We start from the raw sequence: 10,420 nt of genomic DNA, 5'->3' as shown, positions 1-10,420 counted from the left end.
TCAGTGTGTCTCTGATGTGCACATCACTCTGAGGGCTAATTGTTTTCACATTATTAACAGTTTCCCAGCATCACCACTAAGTGTCGCCAACGGACCAATAGCTGTGGAAACGTGCGTACGCCAGCCATGAAGTTGGCGTCGGGAACCGCACATTTCCACGGTCATTTCACTCTTGATTCATCTGAACGTTTGCGTGGAAAAGGGCGTACGCCATGTTTTTGTGCGTACGCACCCTTTGTACATGAGGCCCCTGGTGTCCTCTCCTCCGGTAGGAGTCGGCCTCTCATGTGGATGCTGCAGCAGTGGAGACTGAACTGGTTAAACATGAGACGTCAGATGGACCACTACTGTCCATCTGACGTCTCATGTCCATCACCATCAGCTGCAGCCTCCGGTTCTCTTGTATTTGCTGCAGCACATACATCATTGCAGGTGGGCCCTGATACGGCTGTGGCCTACACACATACACAGGTGCTCTAATGTGACTGGGAGATGTCTCTACGAGCTCAGCACGGTGATTCTGACCTGGGCGCCGGGTGAGGGGTGTCATCTCTGCAAATCCCTCTCTATACCTCCATTCAGTCTCCTCTATCACAGCGGGGGTTCCTGCAGGGTAACTGACAGCCTGTGGGAGGGTGTTCCCTTCATAATCTTCCATCAGTCTTGGTTGTTGCATTCGTCGGTGTGGACATACATTTTCACTTGGGGAACATAAGCCATTATCACTTCGTAATGACCTTATCCGGCTCCAAGGACTATATGTTTTGGAGGCTTAATGATTAACAATTGTACACTGGCTTTCTCTGTATTTTAATCATGAAGTGCGTGTCAAGACTTAAATGAAGAGGCAGGAAGCGGCCAATTTCCTTTACAGTGCTTTAATCCAGTCTAGAGAGTGCACTTAAAGATGTGGTGTGTGTGTATGTGGTTCTGGAATAAACCATAGAATAATAGAAATCAATAAACAGCAATAAACATATGTTTAACCATAGCACACAATCCAAATAATTTTATAAGCATGAACATCAACATGAGATAATATCACATTTAACTTGCAACAAAGAAACAATCAGTTACATTCAAATAACATAACTAATGACTTTTGAACGATTAGTGAAGTAAATAACACTCCTGAAAATACTCACCAGCAGAATTATAAAATATAACCCATATGGAAGTTCTTAAATCAACCACTCTGTCAGGCAAACCGTAAGACCAGAGCTACATATTTGATTATTAGTACAAATGGATTTTGAATATCCGATTATTTTTATACCTGATCATTTCTACAGATGTGGGACTTCATGATTTGCTAGAAGTGTTATGCTGCTTAATTTCATATAAATGGGACTTAATTTGAAGAGGTTCATGATTTTCTACTAAAATGTTACAGAAGTGATCATTTGAAAATTGGAACATTTTAAATTGATTAAGAATAAAAAATGTTTTATTCTGAAATATGTTTCCTAGCATGATAAATCAATTGGATAATTATTTTGAGGAAATGTTGAGGTAGCGCTTCTAATGAGTGGATATCAAATATTGTCATCAAAGAAGAATTCTGTTAAAAAAGTAGCCCTTCTTAGTACAGTGTAAAATCAACAAGGCCGACCCCCGGGACCCTGAACATGAAGAGGCAGTTCTAGATAATGGATGGATGGATCATCTTATGCATCTTGGTGAGAGCTCACACATAAACAAACCCTTTACCATGACAGAAACCTGACAGTCCAGTAGTGACGTCCTGGTTGGAACAGGAAGTGTGTGAGAATAAAGACCAGGATGAATCCTGGCTGCACAGCAACCTTGTGCTCAGATCTGTCAGCAGGTTGTAACTTCATCTAGGCTGATTGCAGCTCAGTGATTCCTCTCTGACATCACAGTTGGTCACATGTGCAGCAAACTAACTGCAGCTGACATGAAGTGAATGATCTCAGCTGTGAGCTGCAGAGAAACAACATGCTGCTGTTCACCGTGAAGCTCTGACTGGAAACAGACAGAAGAACAACATGTGGATCCTGGAATAACAGCAGCTTCCACCTTTAAAGGACTGGAAGAGGAAGAAGTTTCCAAGGAATCATTCAGAACAGTTTCACCAACATGTGATTCCGGTGTTCTGATGGAAACAGAGACAGACATGTACAGACTCAACTATCTGTCCAACAGAGACGGTTTCTCTGACAGGAGGAGACTCTTGAGACTGAACTCAACACAGAGTCACTGAAGAACCAGACTTGGACCAGATCATGAACCCAGGAGAGAGAGGTTCAGTGAATGTGGTGTTGACGGTGTGGAGGTGGATCAGTCTGTCAGAGGAGACGCTGTAGAAGGACAGAGTTCCAGCAGGAACGGCCACATACACTGCTACTCTGTCAGAGACTGAGGAAGAGGAGGAGGAAGATGTTACTCTGTTATTGTGCCAGACAGAGTACCGACCACCATCAAAACATTCCAGACTCCAGGAATGATCGTTTCTTCCAAACACACAGTCTTTAGAGTCTCCTTTCCTTCTGATTCTTCTGTAACTCACTGATATATAAACTCTTCCTCTCCACTGGACCTCCCAGTAACAGCGACCCGTCAGAACTTCTCTACACAGCAGCTGACAACAGTAATTAAACCTGTCTGGATGATCAGGATATGACTGATATTCATCCACATACATCATCTTCCTGTTGTTGTCAGACAGTTTGATGCGTTTGTGGACTGTGTTTGTGTCGATGATGAGTTGACAGGAATCTGAAGGAGAGAACAAACAACCCAGCTGCAGTTATTATTGATCTGTCATTGATCATTGATGGACTCATGAATGAGTGATGTGTCAGTGTGAAGATGGTTGAATGTGTGAGTGAAATAAAAACACACTTACACTTCCTCAGACCTGGTGTCATCCATCGTTGTCCAGCAGGCTCCACCCTGAAAGGAGGAGGGGGGTCAGACCAGCTCAGTCTCTTTCAGCAAACATGAACATTACATGGCTCTCACACACTGATGAAAGAACAGTCCAACACTTGGACAGATGCACTTGAATGCAGCATCTCTGAAGTCCTGTCCTATGGTCGTCACGTTCCAGCACAGTTTGAACACATTTTTTTCATCTGATTTCATCTTTGCTGAATCAGGAGCAGGAGGAGACCGTGTCATGGATGAGTGAAGGTGCAGCTGTTATTGTGCTGTGATGGGCCTGAAAACCACACTGCTGTGGTTCTGGGATGTTTACTGGGTCAAGACCGGCTCAGAGTTGTGAAATGCATCTATCAGCTCTGCTGCAGTACCAGATGAGCTGCAGCAGCTCCGTCTGCTCAAAGATCTCTGCTCAAAGTGTCATGGAAAAATGCAGGATAAAAATAGGTGATATACAACATGTAAATGCAGATGAAAGGTTCACATCTCTTTTGTAATATATACATCCCTCTAAGAGGACTAGCATCCACATGTCAGGTGCAGGTATCTGTATTTTACTAAAAATTTTCACAACAAAATCCAGAGAGCCACAAAGATGATGTCCACAACAACACGATGAAGAGTCCAGCACACTGATGTCCTTCTGTCTTCCTACCTGAGAGTGTCCAGTCTCCAGCGGAGATCCTTCAGTCCAGCAGACAAAAGCTTCACTGCTGACTCTCCTGGATGGTTGTAGCTCAGGTCCAGCTCTCTCAGATGGGAGGGGTTGGAGCTCAGAGCTGAGACCAGAGAAGCACAGCCTTCCTCTGAGATCATACAGCCTGACAGCCTGCAGACACACAACACACATGCAGAGACTCTGAGAGAACTGCTCTGAGACTAAAGCTGACTCTGTCCTCATGTTCACCTGATGATGGCGCTGAAGGAAAAGTCAGAGGATCAGCAGAAACACATCAACAATCTTTCAATATCAACCACAGTTCTAACGGTCAACAATTGAACACTTGGGGCCTGATTTACTAAAGGTTTGCATGCGTAAAAACGTGTGCAAACTTGACATCACCCGCAAACCAATGTGCAAGCTGATCTACTAACAGCGTGCAAAGAGGACTGCGCCTCTCAAATGAGCAAAATAGCACACGCTGTTCATTTAGTACTTTTGCCCTGATGAATAATCAATATGGGGCGTACCCGCCAGAAAGCGCTAAATACTGGGAGGGGAAAATGCAAATAGGTCCATTTACCATGCGCAATGAGATTTACCAAGCCTGAAAGTTTTTGCGGGGATTGTGATTGCGTCTGTATTTAATACGTTCGAAAGGAAGGTGCTAATCTGCCCAGCATTACGCAGGGATGCTTGTTGGTGCTTGATTTGAGGACTGGGGTGGGGATGGCTCAACTTGTGGTGAGGATTCTCCACATGCAAAAGGAGAAATATTTTATTTGAATGTTAAATCAAGTATTATTCAGCAAAAGGTTGCCACAGGAGGCACATTCATTTTTTTATTTGTGATAATAAGTAAATCACGTGTTTTCATGGAGAAAAAAGTGTTTCTTATTGTGCGCCTACCTTGTTCTGCAATTTGCTCTAGCGTGTCATACCCCGGTATCCCAGTTATCTGCTCCTCGCAGAAGGTGAGCTGCACCTGCTGCTCAATGCTGGTTAGAGGCATCTCTTCCGCAGGCCCTCCACCTGTCTTGTTTGCCGAAGTTTTATTAAAGGCCACTTTTTCTTTAGTTCTTCGCCTTACATCTTGCCACCTTCTTTTAACCTCATCTGCCGTTCTTTTTGTCTTACCAACTGCATTTATTCTATCGCAGATTTTCTCCCATATTGCGTTTCTTTTGGTAATGTTTACATTTCTTTGCTGTAGTTCATGAATGTGTTTATTTGCCTCTTCCACTAATATCTCTAACTCCAACTCGTCAAATTTCATTTGGCGCTTGCGACCAGCCTGCTTTCCATCCAGACTCTCCATGGCGCAAACCGCAAGACACGCAACACCTCATTTAAATACTGCGGTTTGCGCCTGTTATCAATTGCGCAAGCATTCTTAGTTGATCACCCGCAAAACACACAACAACAGCACGTGCAAACTTTTTCAGTGCACACGCAATTTAGTACTCTTTATTTAGGATCTTAGTAAATCAGGCCCTTGGTGTATTCAGACCTGAGAGACTCCAGGTGACAGTGTGGACTCTCCAGTCCAGGACAAAGCTTCTTCAGTCCTGAATCCTGCAGGTGGTTGTTACTCAGGTCCAGTTCTGTCAGACTGGAGGACTGAGAGCTGAGAACTGAGGACAGATCTGCACAGATGTCCTCTGAGAGGTGACAACCACTCAACCTGCAGAGGAGATTAAAGAGAAATGATGAGGTAATTTAAAATCTAACAAAGAAATAAATGAAATAGTATCAATGAATACTGATTATTTCAACTAATTATCAATAAGTATTGATGAATAGTGATCGCTGCATTTCTCTTCTCTACATGTAAAGTTTCCTGAATGATGAATCATTGATGAGAACTGGAACTTAGTTGAACAGTGAATTTAACTGGTTTCCTCCATGAACACAACATGTGATTGTAATTAAAACTGATGTGTCCATGTTCGTCCTTACACAACTTTCTTGGAGGCTTTGACCACCGGCAGCAGCCTCCGGAGAACCTCCTCTGAAGCTGAGTATTTCTTCAGGTCAAACACCTCCAGATCTTCTTCTGATGACAGTAAGATGAAGACCAGAGCCGACCACTGAGCAGGAGACAGTTTATCTGTGGAGAGAAGTCCTGACCTCAGGGACCGTTGGACCTCCTCCACCAGAGAACCAACGTTCAGTTCATTCAGACAGTGGAACAGGTTGATGCTTTTCTCTGCAGACAGCTCCTCACTGATCTTCTTCTTGATGTATTCAACTGTTTCCTTATTGTTCTGTGATCTTCTTTGTTCTGGTTCCAACAGACCTCGTAGGAGAGTCTGATTGGTCTCCAGTGAAAGACCCAGGAGGAAGCGGAGGAACAAGTCCAGGTGTCCGTTTGGACTCTGTAAGGCCTTGTCCACAGCACTCCGATAGAGCTGAGTCACTGCTCTTGTTTTAAACCACCAGGAGGTGTTTCTTTGTTCCTCCAGCAGGTTGACTCCAGACTTGATGAAGGTCCGATGGACATGAAGAGCAGCCAGAAATTCCTGAACACTCAGATGGATGAAGCAGAAGACCTGGTCCTGGTACAGGCTGCTCTCCTCTCTAAAGATCTGGGTGAACACTCCTGAGTACACTGAAGCCTCTCTGACATTGATGCCACACTCTCTCATGTCTGGTTCATAGAAGATCAGGTTTCCTTTCTGCAGCTGCTCAAAAGCCAGTTTTCCCAGAGACTCCACCATCTTCCTGCTCTCTGGACTCCAGTGTGGATCTGTCTCAGCTCCTCCATCATACTCGACCTTCTTCAGTTTGGCCTGGACCACCAGGAAGTGGATGTACATCTCAGTCAGGGTCTTGGGCAGCTCCCCTCCCTCTCTGGTTTCCAGGACTTTCTCCAGGACCGTAGCAGTGATGTGGACGCTTCGTGATATCTTGATGTGGGAGATGATCCTGCTGGTCTTCTCCTCTTCTCTGAACCTCTTCTTGAAGTATTCCTCCTTTTGTGGGTTAGTGAACCCTCTGACCTCTGTCACCATGGAAACACACTCAGGAGGGATCTGATTGGCTGCTGCGGGTCGTGTGGTGATCCAGAGACGAGCAGAAGGAAGCAGGTTCCCCCTGATAAGGTTTGTCAGCAGCACATCCACTGAGGTGGACTCTGTAACATCAGTCAGGACCTCATTGTTGTGGAAGTCCAGAGGAAGCCGACTCTCATCCAGACCATCAAAGATGAACACGACCTGGAACTCTTCAAAGCTGCAGATTTCTCTGGTTTCAGTGAAGAAGTGATGAACAAGTTCCACCAAGCTGAACTTTCTCTCTTTCAGCACATTCAGCTCTCTGAAGGTGAATGGAAGCAGCAACTGGATGTCCTGGTTGCCTTTGCCTTCAGCCCAGTCCAGAGTGAACTTCTGTGTTAGGACTGTTTTCCCGATGCCGGCCACTCCCTTCGTCATCACTGTTCTGATTGGTTCATCTCTTCCAGGTGGGGGTTTAAAGATGTCTTCCTGTCTAATGGTTGTTTCTGCTCTGTCTGGTTTCCTGGAAGCTGCTTCAATCTGTCTGACTTCATGTTCATCGTTGACCTCTCCAGTCCCTCCCTTTGTGATGTAGAGCTCGGTGTAGATCTGGTTCAGAAGGGTTGGGTTTCCTGCTTTAACAATCCCTTGAAACACACACTGGCACTTCTTCTTCAGCTTAGACTTCAGCCGCTTTTTACAAACTGCAGCAAAAGAAACTTAATAAAAGTGGAAAACAGAAAGCAATTAGTTTTTATACAGTTCAACTTATTTCTCATAAAGAATCAGAGCCTACACTGAACCTACTCTAACGTTACGATGAGCGGTCCAATATTGAGTAGAATCACTTTTACCACCAAAACACTTCTGAACATTCAGGATGTGGAAGTGACAAGAAAATCTGTGGGTCCTGGAGTTTCTACTACCAGGATGTTAGCAGTACAGCCCTGATGGGTTGTGGGTTTGTGGGTTGTTGTGTTCTTGTTATTGTTGTGGTGTCTGTGAAGTGGATTTTCCAGGTTTAGGACTTGAAAACACCAGAAGATGATCTGATCAAATAATCTGTAGAACCATCAAGACAATCTGGAGTTTAGCAGGGTTCCTGGAAGAAGAAAACCAGGATTACAATCTTCCAGTTATCTTGTGTTGTTGGTTGGTTTAACATATTTATGCTGTCCTGCACAGTGAGGGTGCTACTCTAGGGGGGTTGGTAACATGTGGGGGCGAATGTTGTGGCTTATCTGTGAATGTTGTTCATCTCCTGAGGCATTCTGGGGGATTTATCCAGCAGCTTAAATGTTCATAGAAATCCTCTTACTTCTCTGCAGACGCTCAGCCAGCTCCTCCTGCTTCATTCTCCTCAGGACGTTCACTGTGATCTTCACAAACGCCTCTCTGCTGCTCCTCTGCTCTTCATCCTCACCCTCCAACAGATGATCTAGGGATTCTGGGTAATTTGGACGCAGACCACTTTGGATCTTCTTCAGCTCGTTCTTCACAAACAGGACAATGTTGTCCTCCAGCAGCTGGAACAGAAGACCACATGAAGAACACAATCAGACTGAAACCCCTGAGACAAACATCAGGTCCATGTTGGACAGACTGACAGTCCACTGGTCTCCAGAGACCAGCATGGAGACAAACATCAGACCCATGTTGGACAGACTGACAGTCCACTGGTCTCCAGAGACCAGCATGGAGACAAACATCAGACCCATGTTGGACAGACTGACAGTCCACTGGTCTCCAGAGACCAGCATGGAGACAAACATCAGACCCATGTTGGACAGACTGACAGTCCTCTGGTCTCCAGAGACCAGCATGGAGACAAACATCAGACCCATGTTGGACAGACTGACAGTCCACTGGTCTCCAGAGACCAGCATGGAGACAAACATCAGACCCATGTTGGACAGACTGACAGTCCACTGGTCTCCAGAGACCAGCATGGAGACAAACATCAGACCCATGTTGGACAGACTGACAGTCCACTGGTCTCCAGAGACCAGCATGGAGACAAACATCAACAGAACAGATGGAGAAGCAGTTGTTGTTCATGTACAGACCAGAAATATGGAGTCCAGCTGTGTCTGATGCTGCTGGACAGACGAACCGCTGGGAGGCTCTGAGTTCTGCTGGTCCACTCTGTGGAGGAACCAAGAAGAATTAGCTCACATCATGTCTGTCCTCACAGAGACAAACACCAGCTGGAGGTCCATGAAGTCCTGTTTGGATGAGGACAGTCCATCAGAGGACTGGTGGTGGTGAATGTTTACTAGTCCTGCTGATCCACGAGAACGTACACATGACCTCAGTGAGAGCTCTGCTCATTCACATATTCACAAGATCCAGTTCTGCTCCAAGAAAAGTTACGAGATCAAGAAGACGGACAACTGATGGAGACATAAAGCAGTGATTAACTCTGGATCATCATCAGGATCAGTCCTCTGGAAAGTAAGACATCCAGATGTGTCAACCAGAGGAAAAAGCTCCTGACAGGAGATGAAGATCTATGAGGAGGAAGCTCAGATCACCATCAGGTGATGGAGGACCACAGGGGTCCAGGACTACATGGATCTACTCAGGAAGAAACAAGGACATTTCCTAACATGAGGACTGATTTAAATACATTTAATGTGTTTAAATACATCTCACCTCTCTGAAGGAGAACGTTGGTCCCCTTTAAAGTTAATTACCCAGTCCCTTGACCGGTCGCTCTTCAAGGACAAACAGCTGGGTTCATGTTCATGAGAGTCTCTTTTCTGATGGACCCTGATTGAAGACAAAAGTTCAAAATGTAAATATTATATTTATATGAAAAAGAAGTTACACAGATAAGAATATTTAGTCTGTTTAAAAAGTATTAAACATAAATCAATTGCAGCGTTTGGATACACTCACCTATTTAAAGCAGAACGTTGGTCTTTTTTAAAGTGAATTAACTTGTCCATTGATCGGTCGCTCTTCAAGGACACCCAGCTGGGTTCAGGTTCAGGTTCATGTCCAGGTCCAGGTTTAGGTTCAGCTCCAGATCGATTCCTGTAATAATGAGGTTTGGTGATGTGAGCTCTGACATGCAGAAGAGTCAGGGACAGTTAGAAATGCTCAACTCACCTCTGAGCTTTGCTCCGACTCTCATGTTCCCCACACAGAGAGGTTTTGGAGGGAGGGACTCCGTCCTCTCCGTCCTCACACTGATCCATTCTGCTGAATTCACGTCCACATCAGCTCACACACACACCTTCATCTGCAGAGGAAACACACATCACTGATATTGCACACAGATCAGCTGATCCTGCTCTGGTTTGTTCCTGTCTTGTTTTTTTTTTTGCTTCTACTGAGTAGTAGAGGTCACTTGGTCCTATTTTTTTTTCTTTTTTGTATCCTTGAAATGTTGTAAAGGGTCCCAAAGTAATCAGTCTGTCCTCCACCAAGTCAGTCCACAAGGACTAACCAGCTCTAACTAACTGGAACAAGTGTGAAATAACAATGAGGTGATTCTGTGAACAGAGTTTTCACTTTAGAAACTCGAAAATCGTGTTACTATAAAGTCGAGGAAGCTCAGAGGTTGATCTGCAGAGACAAAGGTTCAATGTGCAAATATAAGGAGATACAAACATGCTGTATCCAGTGCAAACTAGTAATAAATGTGATATGAGGTGTGATGATTGACAGAGTCAGAGTCCAGAGTACTGGGTTTGTCTTGATTAAGAAGTCTTATGACCTGGGAGAAGAAACTTATTTTATGTCTCTCAGTAAAAATGTTTCAGTTAATCAGCCTGTTTTTTCTGACCCCCGTCTGCATGAACCTCTGGGGAACTTCGGTGTCAACAGTGAGGCTATTGGAAGTTCAGTCAGG

At 44.8% G+C, this 10,420-nt stretch overlaps 1 protein-coding gene across 1 annotated transcript; it reads right to left on the bottom strand.

Moving 5' to 3' along the window:
• Nucleotides 1-862: 862 nt before the first annotated feature.
• Nucleotides 863-9,801, bottom strand: LOC133440008 (NLR family CARD domain-containing protein 3-like). The gene is made up of 10 exons (XM_061717537.1): nt 9,676-9,801; nt 9,463-9,600; nt 9,217-9,333; nt 8,628-8,706; nt 7,880-8,087; nt 5,525-7,280; nt 5,076-5,243; nt 3,560-3,733; nt 2,870-2,916; nt 863-2,739 (listed from the first exon to the last, which is right to left on the bottom strand). The coding sequence occupies exons 1-10, from the start codon at nt 9,762-9,764 to the stop codon at nt 2,207-2,209; spliced, it is 3,309 nt and encodes a 1,102-aa protein (XP_061573521.1). The 5' UTR covers nt 9,765-9,801; the 3' UTR covers nt 863-2,206.
• Nucleotides 9,802-10,420: the final 619 nt, after the last annotated feature.

This window comes from Cololabis saira, unplaced genomic scaffold (genome assembly GCF_033807715.1).
Source record: "Cololabis saira isolate AMF1-May2022 unplaced genomic scaffold, fColSai1.1 scf327, whole genome shotgun sequence".
In the NCBI taxonomy this organism is placed as follows: Eukaryota; Metazoa; Chordata; class Actinopteri; order Beloniformes; family Belonidae; genus Cololabis; species Cololabis saira.
This window is presented reverse-complemented; position numbering and strand designations above follow the sequence as displayed.

Excerpts from the sequence above, each read along its gene's own strand:
- LOC133440008 (XM_061717537.1), bottom strand. The coding sequence starts at position 9,764 with ATGGATCAGTGTGAGGACGGAGAGGACGGAGTCCCTCCCTCCAAAACC. Across the intron at positions 9,601-9,675 it reads AGTCGGAGCAAAGCTCAGAG|GAATCGATCTGGAGCTGAAC; the intron begins GTGAGTTGAGCA and ends TCATTATTACAG. Across the intron at positions 8,707-9,216 it reads CAACGTTCTCCTTCAGAGAG|AGTGGACCAGCAGAACTCAG; the intron begins GTGAGATGTATT and ends GTTCCTCCACAG.